The 20,499-nt window shown below is 59.6% G+C and overlaps 2 protein-coding genes across 4 annotated transcripts; one reads left to right on the top strand and one right to left on the bottom strand.

Moving 5' to 3' along the window:
• Positions 1-2,974: 2,974 nt before the first annotated feature.
• On the top strand, positions 2,975-5,678 carry GPX3 (glutathione peroxidase 3). Its single transcript, XM_071443388.1, has 5 exons — positions 2,975-3,182; positions 4,153-4,306; positions 4,487-4,604; positions 4,775-4,874; positions 4,962-5,678. Exons 1-5 carry the CDS (start codon positions 3,096-3,098, stop codon positions 5,181-5,183), a joined length of 681 nt encoding a protein of 226 aa, XP_071299489.1. The 5' UTR covers positions 2,975-3,095; the 3' UTR covers positions 5,184-5,678.
• A 636-nt stretch (positions 5,679-6,314) lies between these two features.
• TNIP1 (TNFAIP3 interacting protein 1) lies at positions 6,315-20,460 on the bottom strand. 3 transcript variants are annotated; one of them, XM_071443385.1, is made up of 17 exons: positions 20,322-20,460; positions 14,449-14,619; positions 13,324-13,446; positions 12,936-13,018; positions 10,768-10,959; positions 10,500-10,594; positions 10,340-10,421; positions 10,011-10,100; positions 9,700-9,765; positions 9,284-9,415; positions 9,071-9,199; positions 8,637-8,753; positions 8,203-8,328; positions 7,808-7,888; positions 7,498-7,692; positions 7,165-7,255; positions 6,315-6,810 (listed from the first exon to the last, which is right to left on the bottom strand). In XM_071443385.1, the coding sequence occupies exons 2-17, from the start codon at positions 14,579-14,581 to the stop codon at positions 6,785-6,787; spliced, it is 1,761 nt and encodes a 586-aa protein (XP_071299486.1). In that variant the 5' UTR covers positions 14,582-14,619; positions 20,322-20,460; the 3' UTR covers positions 6,315-6,784. The 3 variants fall into 3 exon arrangements, with proteins under 3 accessions (XP_071299486.1, XP_071299485.1, XP_071299487.1); XM_071443384.1 differs by having other exon boundaries at positions 10,011-10,103; XM_071443386.1 differs by lacking the exon at positions 10,011-10,100.
• Positions 20,461-20,499: the final 39 nt, after the last annotated feature.

A 20,499-nucleotide genomic window follows, 5' to 3' on the forward strand; every position in this document is an offset into this window, starting at 1 on the left:
CTGGCCCCTGGGGCTGCTGCTGGGGGAGGCAGGTGAGGCAGTCCCAGAAGGGAGAAGGGGATGCAGGATGCTGGCTCTCACCTTGCCTCCCTTTGCAGAGGGAAGGGGGGAAATGAGCCAGAGACATTTCCACAAGGAGCAAATCTTCCCCTGGAAAAGGAGGGGATGGCAATGCTGGAGGGGGCAGAGCACAGAGCCTGGGGGCTGTGGGGGCACTCAGGAAGGGGGACCCCCACTCCAAAGGGTGCTGGGCACCATGCCCAGCAGGGAGGCTGCTGCTGAGCCAGGGCAGTGTGTGGGAGCACACGGGCTGGGGCAGAGCAGCGAGGGCTGGCTGAGCTGTGAGCTGGCAGCCTCGGGAAGCCTGGAGCTCAAAGAGCTGGGGCCTCTCTCCTGGCAGAACTTGCTTTGCTTTTGCTTCCCCGTCGCACACTTAGAACAAAGGTTCAGAGGTTGCCCAGGGATTGATGCCAAGCCAGGCTGCCAGAGGGAAGCTGCACTGCTGCTAGCCAGAGCAATGCTGCCTGCTGCTGCTGCCCAAGCTCCCTGCCACTGTCCTGCCACGCTGCTGGCACCATCCCTGTCCCTCTGCATGAAAATACCTCTGGGTCAGCTCTGGGGTAACCCCAGCAGGCAGTGCTGGATGGTCCCCACTGCTGCCTTCACATTCCCCATGCTCAGCTGGGGCCCTGCAGCCTGGCACAAGGTCCCTGCAGCCCCGGCACGTGGCTCAGGGGACACCAGGGAGGCTGGTGGCAGTGGCAGCATGGGGGCCGGGGGGCTGGAAGCGCCTGGCCTCCCGCCCCGGACTGCTGCCAAACATCTGCAGCAGGCGGGGGCTGGCTCCAGCTCGGCTCTGGTGGAAAACAACCGAGCGGGACGGTTCGTGTGAGGGTCAGCCCGCCCTGCACGGCTGCTTTTTGGGGTGGGGGACACCAATCCTGCCGCATGCGGCCTCCAGCATGACGGAACAGTGTGTTGGGAACACTGGGAGACATGCCCAGGATGCCAGGGAAGATCAGTGGCAGAGAGGGAGTCCATCACACTGGGGACACTGGGTGACATGCCCGGGATGCCAGGGAAGATCAGTGGCAGAGAGGGAGTCCATCACACTGGGGACACTGGGTGACATGCCCGGGATGCCAGGGAAGCACAGTGGCAGAGAGGGAGTCCATTGGCTGTGTCTCATTAACTCCTTCCCCGTTCCCAACCTCCTCCAAGGCTGATTTGGCACTGGGACCCAAGGAGGAGGGACTTGGATTAACGGGTCCCTTATTTTTATTTTGGTTTTAGGAAAACCGAGTTCAGGAGTGACTCAAACTTTCACTGCTCATGGCAGGGATCAGAGACACGTGGAAGGGACACAACCACACTGTGCCACACACCACTATAACTAGATGTCGCTGTTCCTGTGGTGGGAAATGTGGGGCAGGGAGCTCAGTCCTGAGCAGCTCCCCAGGCCTGTCCCAGCTCTGTTGCAGGAGGTGGCTCAAGCCCTGGTCAGGCTCAGAAGTGTGATCTGTGCTGGGGAGCACAGCACTGGCACACACTGGTCCTTGTTGGCTGCAGGATGCAGAACGTGCAGGCCAGGAGCTGCAGCCCCATGGCCTCAAACCTCCCTAGAGCCTGGGAAGCAGGTGGAGAGGGTCAAACCCTGGTTTTGGCAAGGAACCACCTCACTCCACTCACAGCTGTATCTGTGAGAGTCACCCAGGGCACCTCTGTGGCTGGCCTGGCTCTTGGCATGCTGTGATGGGCTCTGTGCAGTGCCCAGGCAGTGGCTGAGCACCCTGAGGGTTTGCCTGAACCCGGGGGAACACCCCACACTGCTTGGGGTCCAGGCAGGGCACAGCTAAGCCATTCCCCCAGTAGCAGTGCAGGTTTGAAATGCTGGGGTGACAGAAAAACCCACAGACAGAAAAACCCACAGCTCCCCTGCTCCGTGGCTTTTCTGTGTGCCTGGGAGATGGACCCAACCCCCAGCCCTCCCACGCCAGCTGAGGCTGCAGTTGGAGCCTCACGCCACAGCCTTTCCCAGGACATGGTGTTCCTTCTGGTGAGGAACACAGATTGGGAGATTGCTCCCAGCTTCCTCTTAACCCATGGCCTCACTCCCCTTCCTTGGTGGCATCCCCAGCAGCTGGCTCAGTGACAGCATCGAGGCAGGGCTGACCTTGCTTTCTAGCAAAGCCAAACCTCCTGCTGGCACTCACGGTCCCCCCAGGGCTCACCCCCTGCCATCCCATACTGTCCTCCACCCCAGGCCAGCCTCCCCCCAAAACCACAACTCCCCCAGCTCCCCTCCAGCCAGTTAATTCTCCCACTGAATAATTTTTTGGGGGGGATTTCTGGGAATTTACACCTCACCACGGATATTTTCCTTGGAGACAGCCCAGGGCAAATGTTCACATTCCTTGGCTAAGCAAACAGGACCCTGGAAACTCCTGCCCCTGGGGACACCCAGCAGTGCCTTGCCCTTGACCCCAGCAGGGTCACCGTGCAGCCACAGCCCCTGGCAGGAGGGATCCTCCTCCTCTAGCAGCGGCTTCCTTCACCGGGCACACAGGAGAGGAGCGGGACCAGCCCAGCCCGAGCAGCCATTGGGGGGCACCCAGCGAACCCCGAGGCTGCTGCTGGGGGGTTTGGTCCGTGCTCCTCGGGTGCCTGCACCCCCTTGGGGGGGAAATGTCCCCTGGCTGGGTGGCCTGAGCAGGATGGGGCGCCTCTCCCCACCTCCCCATCACCTCCTTCCCCCCTTCCCCGATATCTTTCCCCCACGCCGCGGGTTTAATCCCGGCTCGGGTGACATGTTGCATAAACCCTCGGCACATGCCGCTGCCCCGTGTCCCCCTGGATGCCACCCCCGGGCGGTGTCTGTCCATGTGTCCGTGTGTCCGTGCGTCCGTCCCAGAGCCCACACGGTTAACGCGGGCCCGGCCCGGCCCCCCCCGGCCATTGGCTCCCCCCTCGCAGCCCGCAGCTATTTCTCGGCCGCCGCGGGGCTCCGAGGTGACAGCAGGCGACAGCGGCGCTTGTCCCGGCCGCTCGCCCCGGGCTGTCGGGGGGTGCTGGCACCCCGCACCCCGCACCCAGCCATGGGGGGCTGCTCCCGCAGCAGCTGGATTGTGCCCCTTTTCTTGGCTGGGCTCGTCCAGCTGGGGCGAAGTGAGGAGAGGGAGAAGGTAAGAGCAGGGGGACACGGCCACGGGGCGGTCAGGGGGGTTTAGGGGGTGTGTGACACCCTGGGGACCTGCAGGACTCCCCGGGGCACGGGAGGGACACGGCAGCCCCCTGAGCCCCCCTCCTTCCCCCTGCAATCCCGGTGCCTGGATCACGGGGAGACTTTCTGAGCTGGTTCCTGCCAAGGGCCAAGAATCGTTGTCCTGGGGTTGGGAACAAAGGGGGACAGAGCCATGTGTCCCCCAAGTGACCTCCCCGAGGCAGAGCACGGCGGCTTTTTGCCCTGCAATGTCCGGGTGTGTTCCCCCATGTCGGGAAGGTGTGGGACCCACGGTGTCCCTACAGTCCAGCGGGCAGGGGCACTGTCCCCCCCCAGCCGGGCTCCCCACCTTGCCACAGGGACCCCACAGTCCCACGGAGCCTTCATTCCTCGAGTACGACCCCTGTGATTTCACCTCTCGCCAGCTCCCAAAATAGCCCCTCGGTGGCACTCCGCTGAGCCTGGGTACCCTGGCGGGGACGGAGGGGGCTCCTCTGGGTTAACCCCTGTGGTCCCGGAGGCAGGGGCTGCTCCAGCCCGACCCTTCCCGGCCTGTTCCCACCTGGTACCCCTGCCCTGCCCCTGTCTCCCAGGGCTGGTGGGTCCTGTTCCCCTGCCCACAGCCTCGGGATTCTGGTGCTGGCCTCCCCCGTGCTCGGGCTGTTTTGCAGCCACTCGCCCTCCTGCTGCTCCCTGCTCGGTAAACATCCCCCAGCTGCAGCCAGACCCCCGCCCCAGCCGGCCCGTCCCACCAGCGCGACCTTGGCACGCCGCAGCGTGGCTGCTGCCAGCGGCACTCAGGGCAGGGGACACAACGCTGGCAGCTATCCCCGCAGCCGGGCTGGCCCCATTGCCCTGCTGGCCGTGGGGATCGGGAGAGGGGTGGCCGGCAGCCCCCAGCCCGTTCCCACAGGGTGCTCCTCGCCCCACAGGTGGACTGCTACCCGTCGGTGAACGACACCATCTACAACTACGGGGCCCTGACCATCGATGGGGACGAGTACATCCCCTTCGAGAGGTACAAGGGGAAGACTGTGCTCTTCGTCAACGTAGCCACATACTGAGGCCTGACACTGCAGTATGTTGGTAAGGGTCCTGCAGGGCCGGGCCGGGCCCCATGGTCCATTCTGCTTTGGGGAGCTGGGGAAAGGGTTAATGCCCGCTCCCCAGGGCCTGGCCTGACTGGAATGGTCCCAGATGGTAACTGCAGGTGAGGAGGTGTGCCCAGCCCTCTGTTAACCCACTTCTGGCTCTTCTTGCATGCAGAACTGAATGCACTACAAGATGAGCTGAGAAACGAGGGGCTCGTTGTCCTTGGTTTCCCCTCCAACCAATTTGGGAAGCAGGAACCTGGCCAGAACTCAGAGATCCTCCCTGCACTTAAGTGAGTACTGTGGTGGGGGCTGTGGGACACCTCTCTCCCCCAGCAGTGGGAGCCCAGGCTACAGCTGCAGCTGCCTCTGGACCCAAACAAGGGGTTTGGGGTCCTGTCACCACCCCTGTGCAAACATCCAGAGCTGCACATTGCACAACATCCTGTTCCCTGCCTTGTAGGTATGTCCGGCCAGGAGGTGGCTTTGTTCCTAACTTCCAGCTGTTCCAGAAAGGGGATGTGAACGGGGCCAAGGAGCAGAAGATCTTCACCTTCCTGAAGGTGGGTGCTATGGCAAGAGGTGAGGGGGACAGACCCAGTTTGCTTTTCAGAGGGGCAAGGCAGTGATGCATTGGCTCCCCATTGCAGAACGCCTGTCCCCCGGTGGTGGAGGACTTTGGGAACCCCAACAGGCTCTTCTGGGAGCCTCTGCGGATCCATGACATCAAGTGGAACTTCGAGAAGTTCCTGGTGAGCCCCGAGGGTGTGCCTGTCATGCGCTGGTACCATCGCGCCAACATCGCTGTCGTGAAGAAGAACATCATGACCTACCTGAGGCGGCGGCAGCAGGAGAACCACGATGACCAGTAGAGCCTCGGGCTGCTGGCATGAGGGCCAGCATCCCCCCAGCTGCTTCCCATTCCATTCCCTCCCCAGATGTTCCCCAGCAGCAGGAATCACGCCCTGATCCCTCCACTGCTCCTGTCTCTGGCACCCCCCAGTCAGGTTGCTGGGCTGAGGATCTCATGGCAGAGACCTCAGTAAATACTTCCAATATCCCTGTGTCCCACCTCCACCCCTGGTGGTGACACCTCCAGCCTGCCCCCTCCTCTCCACCACCCCGGGCAGTGGGAGGATGCAGGGGCTGGCAGTCCCTGGAGGAGACCACATCTCCATGAAGGCTTGGCCCGAAAGCCCCGGGCTGGGGCGGGCCCGGCCTGAGCGTGCCGAGCTCGGGGCAGCTCTTCAGTGCATTCAGGCTGCCCGTGCTCCTGGCACACAGACGTGCTGCTCTCCTGGTTGGGGGTGGCCAGCCCCTCACCAACCCACCATAGAACCACCAAATAAAGGCTCTGCAAATGTGCAGCCCCACGTGTTGGCCAGGGGTAGGGGAGCTAGAGTGGGGGGCACTGTGGCCAGCCTGGGGGTAGCAGTGCCTGACTGGAGAAACTCATTTTTTTCCACAGTAACTGCAGACATGGAATTATCATCACAGCCCAGCATTTGGGGACAGGATGGGGAGGGAGTGCAGAGCAGAGGTGGGCAAAAAGGGTTGGAGGCAGGACCAGGGACAACCCCCAGTGAGGAGCATACTGGAATCCTATGCCTCCTGCTGTCACACCTGTGACAGTCATGCTTACAGAAACTGGGTTGTATTTGTTTTTTCCTCTCCAGATCTATTTCATGGAGCAAGATTTGCTGTGTGCAATGTCAAAGACTGTCCCCAAGGCCACGGCTGCATGGAAAGGCAGAGGGGGCAGCAGGGGCTTCCCTGCCCTGGCAGAGGTGGGGGCAGAAAAGGGGAGGGTGAGGGGCTGAGTTCAGCACACAGAGGGAGGTGGGGACACACACCTGGGGCAACAGATCCTGGGGTGCTCAGGCAAGAGTCGGGTCCCCTTGCACTGTCTGTCTCCAACCACATGGGGACCAACAGCCCTGGTATCCCTCCCCCTCCCCCTCCCCACGCAGAGACTGCCCAGGACAAAACCAGAGAGACTCAGGCACACTTCAGTCCTTAAATAAATACGAAGACACCAACCACCCTCAGGCCGGGCCACGGCTGCGGCCAGCACCTGCCTGGGGGTGTGGGGTCTCCCACCACCGGGAGAGTCCCCGCTGTTAACCCACTCCTCCAGGGGCTCTGCACTGGGGCAGCTCCTGGCAAACACTGGCTCCTCTTCCCTGAAGACCTGGCTTGGGTCTGTAGCGCTGCCAGGCCAGGCCTGGCTCCTCGTGGGGAAGGGGATGGCCGCAGGGGACTGACCCCATGCTGGCTGTCACCACGATGGCACCTTCAGTCCCTCCTTCATGATATCCTTGGGGGAAGGCGCTGCTGAGCCCCCCACGTGCAGCAGCACATGTCCTTGCACAGGAATTGGCGGCCGGAGGAAGCTCCTGGACACACACACACGGGCACACACACACACCCTACTCCTCTTCCACTGGTGTCGGAGCGTGGCCGGTCCTTGGCGTTAGGGCAATCCGGGACCTGCCTGTTCTGAGACACAAGAGAGGGGTGGCACAGGGTAAGCACAGCTCTTCATCCTCACACAAGCCCCACAGGAGGGATGCCAGCCATGGCATGGTTGTTATCCCTGAGCACCAACTGCCATAACTCCATGAGCTGTTTGGGCTCAGCCTGACTTTAGGTGTGGTGGAGATGCTGGCAGGGATGCAGCAGGGACCAAACCCATGGCAAAATCATCCCCTCAGCTGATGAGAGGTGGGGGCTAAGGGAAAATGGCCACTGTCTGGAAAGATGTGCCCCATCCCTCCCCCATGTGTTTAGCCAAGTGCCCCAAGTCTCAGGGTGAAGGATGGGCACCCCTGTCAGGGAGGGTCTGAGCCTTACCCATGTCCTTGGGGACTGGTTTCACCCCGGCCACTGGTTGGGCGTTCTGGCTGCGAGCCATGGCACAGGGCGGGCGCCAGGGGTACTCAGGCTGTGGGAGGAGATGGAACAGAGACAGGGAATTACCTGCCATGTGAATCATCAGGCAGCACTCTGACTGACTGACAGTGTGTGAAGAGGAGAGGGAGGGGGAGGAAAGGGGCTGAGCAGTCACATGCCACCAGCACACATGTGCTCAGCTCCCTGCTCTGGGACTCTGGGAGGGCAGGGAGCCCCAGACCCGCCCACACGTCACCCTCTGCTCCCCTCCTGCTGGCACAGGTGGAGTCTCACCGGGGGAAAATGGTGGAAGTTCTGTCCTTGTGTGTGCTCGCCCGGCATGGCTGGCGGGTATCGGATCTGCTGCCACTCCTCGTAGCCGTGGTACATGGGGGGAGCCATGGGGGGACTGTACTGGTACTGGTACATGGGGCAGGCTGGGCCCAGCGGCCCCGGCCCTGGCTCGGCGTGCAGCCTCTCTCCAGAAGCCTGCAAGGAGCCAGGACAGATGCTGGGGAGATCCCAAGGGCAGCCCACCACCTCCCATCACCTGCAGTCCCCAGCCCCTCTGCCCAAGGAGGGTTTCCTCCCATCCCATCCCTACCTGTTTGTGCTGTTTCAGCAGCTTCTTCAGCTTCTCCTTCTCCTCCTTCTCCCTCTGGCAATCGTCTTTGGAGGCTCGCAGCTGGGAGGAAGAGGGGTTAGTGCAGAGCCCACCCTGCCACTCCCCATCTTCATGAGTTAGGGTTGCTGAGGGAATGTCTGCATCAGTCTCCCCCCATCAGACCCCCAGGAGAGGTGCAGAAAGAGGAGATGAATAAAAGGAGATTCTCTGGCAGAGACAAGCAGAAGGAAACACACCCCTCTGGCCTTGCTGTCCTTCAGCCCCTACTCTTAGGTATGTACAGGGACTGTGACACTGGGGGCAAGCATTTCTGAGACACATGGAGTTCACATGGGGCTCCCAGAGTGCTGCTAGTAGCATCCAGCACTGCTCACCTGGTTGTTGGAGAGGACCAACTGCTTCTGCAGCTTTTCCAGCTGCTGCTTCAGCTCTTCCTTCTCCTCATTCATCCTCTCCCTGTCACTCCGTTCCCGCTGGAAGTCTTCTTCAAAAATTTTCACCTGGCAGGAAGGAAGAATGTGGGTGCACCTGGCTGAGGGCAGACACCTCCCCTAAGCAACCCCATCATTGTGCTGCCATCCTTGACTCCACCAGCCATGCCAAGCCTCAGGCATGTGGGCTGGCTCCATGGCCCATGGCTGCAGTCCTTCCAGATGAATGCCTGGAGGATGCTGAGTTGGGTCCCCAACTCCCACCACCCCAGCACTGACACCTGCCCAGCAGCTGCTGGCACACAGGGTTCTTTGCTGTGGAAATTCAGGACATGTATTTCCTTGCCTGTCCCCTGTGGCTCTGTGCCCTGCCCTACCTGCTGCTTGAGTAGCTCATTCTGGGTCAGCAGCTCCTGCTGTGGCAGCTTCCCTGCTGGCTCCATGGCAAAGATGGGTGGTGGAGAGGCTTGGACATTAAGGGCCTCTTCTAGTGCCTAGAGAGAAAGAGAGAAGAGCAGGGTCAGAGCAAGTTCAGTGCCCAAGATGTCACTGGAGGACCCTGGGCATGTGCCCAGCATAGGAAGTGGGTATAACTGGGCAGGGGCAAGAGGGACAACAGACTCTCCTTGAACCCCCCGTCTTCCTCAGAGCCCAGAGGGATGCAGTGGGCCTCACACAAGTGGAGGGCCTGACACATGTCTCTGCCTGAGCAAGAGTGGGTTATCAGGGTCAGTTTTGGTTTTGAGAGAGGTGAAAAGACTGGAGAACATTAAAGACATTTTGCAGTGAGGAGTTGTGCCCTGGCCCCCACCTTGTTCAGCCTCTGGATCTCCTTTTCCTGGTATTCCCGCTGCCTGGTGACCGGAGCCAGCTGCTCCTGCAGGAACCGCATCCTCTGCTGCAGGTCCCTCACCTCCATGGCCAGCCTCTCCTTCTCTGCCTGCAGGACCCAGGGTGGGGGGAGATCAGCCAGGGCAGGGCAACAGGGCTGGCAGCTCCCTGTCACCCTTCCCAAGGGACTCACCTCCTCTGTTTCGATCCGGGACTTGGCCAGGAGCAGCTTGCGGTCAAAATCCCGTTGCTTTTGCTCCCGCTCCGACTCCAGCTCGGTCACTGCCCTGCGGGCCTCAGCCAGCTCCTGGTGTAGGTCTGTGACCTGCCAGGAGGGAGTGGGGACATTGGCCTGGAAGGACTCACACTGGGGGAAAGGAGGCACAGGCAGCCCCCAAACCTCCCTACACCATTTCCTCTGAGTGCCCACAGCCTGCACCCAGCAGGAATGTGTCCCCCAAGCACCCAGCCCTGAGCACCCAGCAGGAATGTGTCCCCCAAGCACCCAGCCCTGAGCACCCAGCAGGAATGTGTCCCCCAAGCACCCAGCCCTGAGCACCCGGCAGGAATGTGTCCCCCAAGCACCCAGCCCTGAGCACCCAGCCCTACCTTCTGCTCGTACTTCTGCTTCATGGAGCGGAAATGCTGATCCCATTGTTTATTCACCTCCAGCAGCTGCAGGGAGAGAGGGATGGCTGAACAGGAGCCCAAATCCTGCTATGAACCAGCTGTGGTGGTCCCCAGCAGACTCCTGTCATGAAAGCACTTTGGGGACCAGCTGGATGGAGATCCCAGCTCCAGCAGTGCTTCCCTGCAGCTCTGAAGCCCTGCCCCAGTCTCTTGGTGCCATCCCAGCCCTGTGCCCACTCTGCCCACTCCCCGCCTCCTTAGTGGTGCCTCCCTCCCAGCCTGGTCCTCACCTCCCTGCGCTGGTGCTCCAGGATCTTCACCTTCTTTTCCTTGGCCTCCAGCTCTTCTCTGCCCGGCGCCTTCTCCACCATGGCCCCGCTCTGCTGGACGCGCACGGGGGGGACCCTCAGGGCTTTTGTGGAGGCTGTGCCCAAGGCCGGCTAAACTCGAGCCAGTTCCCCTCCCACTGCCTCCCCCATCCCCTTGAGACCCTGAGAAGTCCTGCTGGTCACACTGGGACAAACTGGGGGCTCAGTTAAAATGAGGCCATCTTTGCTGATGTGTCAGCGGGCTCCCTGCCTCCTTCCCAGCCCTCTCCATGGAGATGCTGCCTCCTCACCTGCTGCTGCTCAGCAGCTTCCCTCTTCCCACTGTCCTGGCTGCTCAGTGTCACCATCCTCCGGAGCTCCTGGTTCTCACACCTGTGGGCAGGAAGAGATGGGTCAGCAGGAAGAAGCTTCCAGGGCAGCTCTGTCCCCATCCACAGAGCCCATCCTCACCTGAGCTTCTCCAGAGCCTGGTTTCTCTGCTCCAGGTCATGCTCCAGCTTGGTGCGCAGCTCCTTGTTCTCACTGTGCAGTGTCTCACACAACGTCTGCAGGGTGAACACTGGCAGTGTGAGGACCATGGCCAGCCCTGGGGTCACCCACACCTCCCACCAAGCCATGCTAAGGACGTGGGTGTCCACCTCAGGGTGGGCATAGGGGTTTGGAGGGAAAAAACACCAGGGGGAAACCCTCCATGAAGTGCCAGGCCAGCCTTGCTCACCTGCAGGAACGACGTTCTCTGCTCATTCTTGTGCACCTTGGAGGCCAAGCGCTTGAGCTCGGAGGCCATGTAGCCCATGCGCACAAAGACCTGGTCCTTGCTGGCCTCCTTGGCACAGCCACTCAGTGTGTTCTCCAGCTGCTGCAGCTGGGGCAGCAGGTTGGCATCCTCGTTCGGTGCCTGCTCCAAGTCCTGGGAATGGGATCAAGTGTGGTCAGAGCAGTTAAAGGAGCATTGTAAAGTTCCTCTTAGGGCAGATTAACTTCATGTCCCATCTGGGCTGTGGTGGGGAGCTGGGCCAGCACCAAGACACTCTGCAGCACCTCTCAGTACACTGAAAAACTGTGGCGGCAGTTTTGTAACGATCTGATTCCCAGCTGCTGGATATGGCACACTAAGTCCCCGGGTGGAGGAGGAAATGGCAGCAGCTCGTGGATTCCCTGTACCCCCTGGCAGTCTGAGCAGAACACGCTCTCAAATCGCTGACAGCAATGGAGGCATCTCCACCCTTTGTCTCCTCCACCTGAGCTCTTCCCATCTGCACCAAGACTAAAAATCCCAGCTCCTGAGACTGCCCTCTCTATGTACACCCTGGTGTGTGCTGGAAGGGGTGGTGGTCTTACCCCAACTCCCATGTTTTCCTTCCACCTGTCCTACTTCTGTGCTCCCTGCTGCTGTGGCATGCCAGGCACCAGGAACCCGAGCCCTTTGGCAGGTGACAGCCAAGCGGGTGATGCACCAGATTTAAACAGCAGCTGGGAAAGCCCAGGTCACACCCACCAGTGCCAGAGTGTACCCTGCCCATGGGGAGTGTCCCCAGGAGGTTTATGCTCCCCTGGTGTGGTTGGTTAAGTCTTCCATAGCCTAGGAGGTGCCACTGGCACAGCAGCTGGCACACATGGCACTGCTGGGAGGAGCTGGGGTTGTGCTGGCACACCTATGCTCCACTCCCAGCCCTGCTGACTCACCTGCTGCCTGTGGGAATGCCCCAGATTGCACCACAGGGCAGCCCAGTGTGTCCCCTGACCCTGGAGTTTACAGCCCCAAACCTGCTGTGGGAGGGTGTGTGGGGGGCACAGCCAGCTCCTTCCACCCATGTCTGCTGGCAAGGGAGGCAGTGAGGACCCAAGCTGGGAGAATCCAGGTGTGAGCACACGACTTGGACTCGGCTCAGGCACCAACAGCTGGTAGCCAAGCAGATCCCATTCTGCTCTCCATCACCTCACAGCTGCACCCCAGGAGTGTCCAGTAGGACTCAACCCTTCCAAGAGTCTCTCTGGGCAATGATAACAGGATGTGCAATGAGAGCAGGTCCTCTTACTGGTGCCAGCTGATGTTCATTCCCTCTGGGCTCCTCATCCTTTCTCCCCTCCATTCCAGCACACGAAAAAGCAGAGCAGGACAGGATGGGGCAATGACAGTCAGGAGGGCATTCAGGTGGCAGCAAATGGAGCACACAGAGCTTTGGCTAGGGCAGACCCTGTCAGCAATGACAGGACTTGGAGGCCTGGTCCTCCCACCCAGTGTGGGCACCAGCTGAACATCAGAGCATCACTGACAGCTACCTGGGTAGTCACAGCCCTTCCTGTCACTGTCATGTGGCATCTGCAGACATTGGTGTCCCCATCTGGCTGGGGCTGCTTCACTGGCCCCTCACCCAGGCCCAGCCAGGCCAGTTGTGTTTGGGGGAGGACCCTTGCCCAGTTTATCCCTCCTCTGTGCTTTGCCCAAGGGCTTCTTTGACATGGGTCAGCCAGCCCTGCTGGTGCCTGCCTGGGTACAGAGCTGAAGCCCTTCACACCCTCAAACCCCTGACACTGGCTCAACTCCCCAGCTGCCAACACCAAATCCTGCAGGTAGCAGGACCACTCACTGCTCTCCTGCCCTCTTGGGGAAACCCCTGCACTTGGATAGCAACAATCTCAAACTCTAAGGAGGATCCCTGCAAGGGGAGGCAGCCAGGTCAGAGCTCCCCAGGGAATGGCAGCCCAGGATGCCCATCACACAAAGAGAGGAACCACCAGGAGTGCAGCAGGGGAGCTGACCCCTCCTTTCAGGTTCATCCCTGTTTCTGGAGGCTAAAGGCTTCCTCCTTTTGCTTTAATGAGATGGACAGTGCCTCCCTCTGCAGCCATGCCAGCACCAGCTTCCACACTCAGCAGACTCACAGTGGGAGGTGATTTCTGTGCTTCCATGTCCGGCTGGGCACTGCCTGGGGCTGCCCGTGCAAAGCTGGGATCAGGGCCGACGGCTGTGGAGAGGGGAGAGGAGGCAGCCATGAGCCTTTTGGAGAGCAGGGCCTCTCCACCCAGCACAGGCATGCAGACAGCACACCCCTGCAAGCTCAGGCACTGATGGATGATTTCTACCCCAGCTATGGGGATGGGACAGAAACCGCCTTTTAGAAGGGAGGGTGGCAGTGGTTTGATACACTGCAGAGATGACATGGCTGCAGGGGACCTTCATTAACGTCTCTTGCACAGCCTTTCCCTTCCCCCAAGCTGAGGATTCTGAGCCATCAGGTTATTCCTCCCCCATGAGCCTCACATCTCCTACCTCCAGTTTCCACCAAGTCCTCCAAGGAAGATGATCCAATCAGCATTTTATTGTCCTTCACAAGGTCCTCTGCCTTCTGCCGCAGCTTGGATGCCTCGACCTGGGACTCCTCCAGAAGCTCTCCTGTTGTGGGCAACAGAAGGATGCTCAGCCTCCTTCCCCCAGGGCCTGTCCTGCAGTAGCCCCATCCACCAGCACTAAAAACCCCATCTGGCTGGAGCAGCACCCAGAATAGCAGTTCTTCAGCTGGAAACAACTATTCTGGGCTAAATCCAACAGCAAAGCTGGATCAGCGGCTCACTGGTTTCAGAGATCCTCCTCATGCTGACACACAGAGCACTGGTTACAGGAGGCAGAAGGCACCACTGTGGCTCTCCTCTGCTTCCAAGAAGAGACAAATTTAAGCCTGGGTGGTGGACTTACAGGTCCAACCTCCCCACTTTGGGGTCTGCCAGGAGCAAAGCAATCCTCCCCCGATGAGGGGGGGCTGCTGTCACACCAGTGAGTCCCTGTCCCAGGTAAGGGCATGGTGACACAACGGGAATCACGAGGCAGGTGGAAATTCGGCTGCAGAAGCAGGACTCAAAGGAGGAAGCTGGCTCACGAGACAGAAAGCAAAACTGGGGGTGGGAGCGGGGGAAGGCTGACAAGGAGAAGAAGGAGGGTGGCACAACTCAGCTGGAACATTTCAACACTGGCATGTTCCTGCTGCCGCAGGGAGCGCTCAACATCAGGTTCCTTGAGAAACACCTGGGAAAAGCCCCTGGCCCAACAGCATTTGCAGGAGGTGGGGATTTTCATCAAAAGCAGAACTGGTCCCAGCACCCATGAACTTCAAGAAGATATCCTTGCTTCAGCACTTGTCTTTTCTTTCCAGCCATTTATTCCAGCATGAAACACCCCAGAAGTTCAGCAAAATTCTTGCTCCTTTTGCATTGCCACGTGAAAAAGCTCAGACATCCTGCTCAACCCTCCAGGACAGGGAGAGCTTTGCTGCTGCCCCAGTGCCAAGACCCCCAGCTCCTACAAGCATCTTCCTCAAGCAAGCAAGCAAGCCCTGGCTTTGTGGGCACAGGCTGGGCTGTCCCAAAGGCAGATCTCATCCCCCTGGCACGCAGCAGTTACCGATAGACTTGATGCCTTGCATCTTCTCCTTCAGGCGGGCGTTCTCCTCCACCAGCCGCTCCAGGGCCGTGGATCCATTCTCCTCTGAGCCCCCACCAGGGTCATAGATATGATAAGGTCCTCTCCCTTCCATGCCTGCTGTTCAGTCGCCTGCCTCTCAGCCAGGCATCCCTGCAAGGCAATGGAGCACGGTGTCACCTTTCTCTAGCTCCAGTTGGTGCCACAATCACCTGGTCCCAACTCTATGGGGGTCTAGAGTGCTGTGTTGGTGCCTTGCTGCTCGCCAGCCAGCCAACAAGTGACCCAGGTGAAGGCACTTCCCCCTCCAGCCCTGCCTGGGGAGAACGTGTGGGGTGACTCACAGCCATGAGAACTGTCACACGAGCAGGCATCACCAGCAGCCCCACTTGGGGCTGGCTCTCACCCATGCAGGGCACTGCAGTCACAGAGAAGGCTGCAACCCCTGGTTGCTGCATGCCAGGAGAGATGACAATGCAGCTCAGGAACATTCACCCACACCAGAGCAAACCTGGGCACTGTCACCAGGGCATCCTGCTCAACACATGCTATTTCTGGGGTGCATGAAGGCTTGTCAGGGGCTGTCTGGGGACAGGCAGTGTCTGCAACTCCAAAAGCCTTAACCAGCAGCTGAGGGGAGGTTTGGGCAGTACTGGGGGATGAGCGCCAGGAGCCAGGCAGTGACCTACTCTGTCCTCCTGCTCAGCCAGAAAAACTGGCTGCCACCAGCATGGCTTCCTGAGCTGGGCACAGGAAACATCCGGGCATAAGCCAGGCCTGGGAGCAAAGCCCAAGGAGACAAAACACCCACAAGCAGGATGCTAACTGCTTTTCAAAACCCTTGCACTTGTGCGTGGCCTAAGGCCTCCCCCTTGCTGAAGTCTGGCCTGGGGACAGCTGGGCAGGATCCTGGCTCCAGGTCTCACCCATCTCCTGCGGGCATAAAGCAGCAGCTGTGAATCACAGCACAACTTATCAGAACTATCCCCCTGATGCCAGCTTGTCATGGAGCAGAGCAGCAGCTGAGAAGGTCCTGGTGCCAGCTGAAGCTGGGATGCTGCCTGGGGGCACAACAGGAGCACCCCAAAGGGCTCTTGTCCCAGCCAAGACAGCTGGTGAGCAGGAGAGGGCTGAGAGGAGGCATTTAGAAAGGGGAAGGGGGGTAGTCTGTACCCGAAACTGTCTCAGCCTCAGACTAATGCTCATACCATGAGTGATCCAGGCTGATCTGATCTCCAGTTTGGATGACCTGCCTCCCAGGGAGCGGCAGGGACTTTCCAGATGACAGCTGTCACCTGGCAGCATCCACAACTGGAACAGCAATTAATGCCTGCCTCAGCAACAGGGAATTAGGCCTGGCCTCGGCAGCTCCCTGCTTCTGGGAGATGCATTGGTGCCTCTCATCATCCTCCAGCTCCGTGGGTGCTGCCAAGCCCTCCATTGTCTCTGGCCCCTTCATGGGGAGCCAGTGACCCCATCCCAAGCAGCTGGAAGTGCCACTGGGAGCTGCCCAGCTGTGTGGTGTGGGGTGAGCTGAGGAGAGGCTATTCCTGGAGCCCAGAGCAGCTGACAGGAAGCTGTGGAAGAGTCAGGGCCATTTCCGAGCCGTGGCTCCCAGCGATGGCAGCACTGTCACAGCCAGCCTTAAACAGAGGGCAGGTTTGGATCAGGTATTAGGGAGAAATTCTTTACTGTGAGGGGCTGAGGTACGAGAACAGGCTGCCCAGAGCAGCTGTGCATGCCCCATCCCTAGAAGGGATCAGGGCCAGGTTGGATGAGCCCAGCATGTACCCAGTGGGGCCCAGTGGCTGGGAAATGCCATCACCTGTGCCCATGCCACCTGCCCAGCCAGCCTGGCAGAGGATGGGGACAGTGCCACAGGCTGGCTGGGGACCCGAGCCTGCTTCTCACTGCTGTCCAGTCACCACATGCTGCTCCAGACCCAGGGCTCTGGGAGGAGCTGGGTACCAAACCCACCCTGCAGTGACCACCTTGTGGGGCATCTGCATCCTGCACCGGGATGAGCCCAGGTGTGTGTCAGGGAAGGTTGGAAGAGGAGGAAAAAGAGGGAAGAGCTCCCCTGTCCTGTGGTACCATCTCCTCATGTGGCTTGGGAGCAGCCCGAAATACCAGTCCTCATTCACTTAATGCCAGAGCCCAAACCTGGAGGTTTTCTGCCTTGTCCCATAGCACATGGGAGGTACCTGTCCCCTGTGCACCCCTGCAGGAATCCCTCAGAGTCCAGCTGCACTGACCACCCTGCCAAACAGCAGAGCTCACTCACAGTGATCCCATATTCTCCCAGCTGGATGGAGCCACTGCAAGCCTCTGATATTCCCTGTTCTCAAGATTCTATCAAGAGCTTTTCTACTCAAGGTCTTTACCACCCTACCAGGGAAGTTGTTGCAAAGGGACCGCAGGAGCTGTTTTCAAACAACAGCTGCAGAGAGGAACTGGACTATCTCCAGCTGACCCAAGCACAGACCAACCACAAATTCACAGCAAACAATAGCCAGCAAGAGGGAGGGGTTTCCACAGCATTCCAGGCCATCACTGAGGACAGGGTGGGTGTTCCTGGAGTGGAGGCAGAGTCCAATTTCTGCAAGGCACTGCTGAAACTGAGAGGTCACCCTGAGTACCAGAGACCAAGTCACCGATCCCAGTCTTGGCTTGTATTTTTTTTTTTCTTTAAGAGTTCTGACAGGCGAGATTTACAGTCAAAAGTCTCATTTCAATAAAAACACAAGTGGAGGAGAGAGGAGACCATACACCAGCACCTAGCAGTGGTTAGATACGCAAAGAAAACACGACTACCACAAACTCCAGCAGAAACCACCAAACCACCAGAAAACACTTCCCCCTTCACCAGTCACCAGTTCCTAAGGTGATCTGACAATATTTCACAGCCCTGGGGCCTGAGGGCCAGGCTCAGACCGTGGCTGCAGCTCACTGGCTCCGTGCCCAGCTGTTGTCAGAGACTGCCAGACGGGCACCTGTGGGCGTTGCTGGTTCCATGTGGGACACCAAGACCTTTAGGTAGCAAATTTTTAAGGCAACTCAGCAAAAGTAGAGAATGAGAGTGTGAGCGGGCAGAGGAGACTCATGGGCAAAGATGAAAGCAGAGTGGTGTTTAAATAGCTGTGCTGTGGCTTGGGAGGGAGCTGGAGCTGTCACTGCTGTCACCCAGAACAACACGCAGCACTGCCACAGCCATCACTGCTCCAGCCATGCAGAAGTGGCAGAAAGATGTGATTCCTACTTTAAAAATACTGAACACTGAAGATACCAAGGCTTAGGATGTGAAGCCTGTGCAGGAGGGGGCTGGCACTGCTGGGGGTTTGCTTTGGGCAGTGACCCCAGGGTGGGGAGCAGCCTCCCAGAGCTTGGCAGCCCTTCAATTCCCATTCTGTGATGGGAACCCCCTAAGGAGAAGGGGTTTTTCCTTACTCCAGTGCTCAACATTTGCAGGAAGCCTCCTCCGCACCAGGATCACAGGAGGTGAAAGCAAATCCCTGCAGGCTGCCAGCATAATTTTCCCATGGCTGGGGCTGCTGGGTCCCCAGCCTGCCTCCTCAGAGGGAAAGCAAAAGCCACTCAGACACCATGGAGTGATTTTGTTTCTTTGTTTCATCATTTTACTGGAAAACACTGCAGCCCCCAGACTGGTTTTCTTCTACACAGGGCTCCAGCAGCTTCCCAGACAAGGGAAAACCATTCCTGAACTGCTGGACTGGTCTCATTTGCAGGAAAGCAAAAGTAGAGTTTGCTTTAGGAGGCAGCAATTAATGAGACTTTTTGGGCACTGCAGTCCACTGGGCTGGGAGTAATAAAAGAAGAGAAAAGCAGGCATTGCAAGGCTCAGGTCTCAAAGGGAAAGGTCTGAACCTCCACTTGCAGTGTGTTCCTTTCCAGCCAGTTTAGCCACAAAGAGAGGGTGGGAAAGGCAAGAGACTACCCAAAACACAGCAGGTATTAAAGATGTCCCCAGCCAGAAATCCCACTCTTGCCTCAAAAACCCACCTTCCAAAGAGGCTTCATGAAACAACATGCTTCTGATGAGGCTGCTCACAAATAAAATAAAGCATTTCCCTGGGTCTGCCAGGTTTACAAACACAGCTGACCGCACACAGCTGCAGAGCTCCTCAGGATGGGTTCAAGCTCCAATGCAGGCAGGACACGCAGCCAGGCACAGTGGTGGTGCTCTCCTGGCACCACAGGGTGGGGATTTATGCAAGACCCTGTCTTCTGCTGCAAAGACATCTGGCTCATCCTGCCTGCTCCACTTCTCCCTGCAGAGCTCAGCAGCATCATGGCTGCTTGTCACAGCACTCCAAAGCAGAACAAGGCACAGCCACCCCTTTCCTTGTAGCCTTTCCCTTGCTTCCAAGCCACTCCTGTCCAGCTTGTGTGCTTCAGCCAGCAACAACCAAGCTGACAGGTGATAGCAGACAGTGACACCGCAAAGCTACACCAGCAAAGTGCCACCCAAAGTGCAAGAACTGCTGCTTTAAAACAAAATCTGCAATGCCACAAGAGTAGATGGTTCGGTTTCCTCCACCCACGAGAGTTTTGTACCAGCTGCTGGCAGGCAACAACCCACGGCCCTGTGCTAAATAGGTCTGCCTGGCGTAGGTCGGGCTGAAAGGGCGTCCTGGGATTTCTTGCAGAACCAGGAACGATGCCAAAGGCAGCAAAAAGCCTCTCCTGTTTTCTTCTTGCTCGCTTCACCTCACCACAGAAACAGCTCTCAAGGACGTGCCTGGTTGGAGCCTTCCTGTCTCCAGAATTCTCCCCAGTGCCCAAAGTCCAGGCTCAGGAATGCTTCAGCTGACAGCACTCTCCATGAAATGTGCACTCCAAAAGAGCTTGTGGCAGCAGAACAGCTCCCATTCCCCCAGGGGCTGGGAATAACCCACCCAAGTGATGGGGATAACCTGCTCAAGGGAAAAGGCTGTGTTTGACTTCTTGATACAGGGGGCAACCTGTGTGCCAGGGACACAGGAACAGGACAGCCAGATCTCTGAGGGGATGCAGATCCCCATGAGTCCCACCTGGAGCTACTCTCACCCAAAAGCAGCAGTGACTGGCAGCATCTTTTCTGTTTTGTTTTGATTTTTTTTCTGTCTCCCCTCCATGAGGGTCTTGAACGGAATCGAGGGAGCGCAAAGGGGGAGACAAGCTGTGCCTCCCTCCCAACAGAGGAGGATGCTGCCGTCCCTACTCCAGCTGTTTGAACCTCTGGATCAGCATCCGCTGCGGACACACGCGGTTGGACCAGAGGGAAAAAGTCAAAGGGAAAGGGAAACAGCACGGACAGGGGGGTCCCTGAGGCCATGGCCGCCGCAGCCCCCCCGGAGGCAGCCCAGGAACCGGCCCTGCCCGGGGGGGATCGCACACCGGGGGCAGCCGGGAGGCAGATGCGTGGGCCCGGGGAAACGCCGGGGTTGTGCAAGGCGGGGCGAGGGAGGAGCGGGGCCGCCCCGGGCACCAGCACCGCCCGGGGGGCCGGGGGACCCCCACCCGCTCCCCCCGGGCACCGCCGGCAGCACGGACACCCCGCCTGGCCGGGAGAGGGGAAACTGAGGCACGGCACGATTACCGCGACACCGGGCGGCTCCGGGACAAACCCCCGGCGAACGGCGCGGCCCCGGCCCCCACCGGGGTCTCACCCCGAGCACCCGAGCGGCCCGAGAACCGGCCAGACACGGGCGAGGCGCAGCCCCGACCCCGGCAGCTCCCTCCGCGCCGGGCCCCTTCGCTGGGGCGGCGCGACCCCGGTGCCCGTAAGCCCCCGGTGCCCCGGGCAGGGCTCCTGTCCGCGAGGGCGGCAGGGCCCCGCAGCGCTCCGAGCTCACCTGCCGTGCGCCCCACGGCGGGGCCGCCGCCCGGATCGCAGTCGGGGTCGGATCGGGGTCGGGGGTCTTGGTGCGGGTCCCTCCGCTCCGCCACCGGCACCGGCACCAGGTCCGCCCCCGGGAAATTCCCAGCCTGACGGACAGGCGGCGCAGCCAATGCGCGCGCGGCGGGGGCTAT

This window comes from Agelaius tricolor, unplaced genomic scaffold (assembly GCF_023055355.1).
Source record: "Agelaius tricolor isolate 1412-34295 unplaced genomic scaffold, bAgeTri1.0.p SCAF_18, whole genome shotgun sequence".
Lineage (NCBI taxonomy): Eukaryota > Metazoa > Chordata > Aves > Passeriformes > Icteridae > Agelaius > Agelaius tricolor.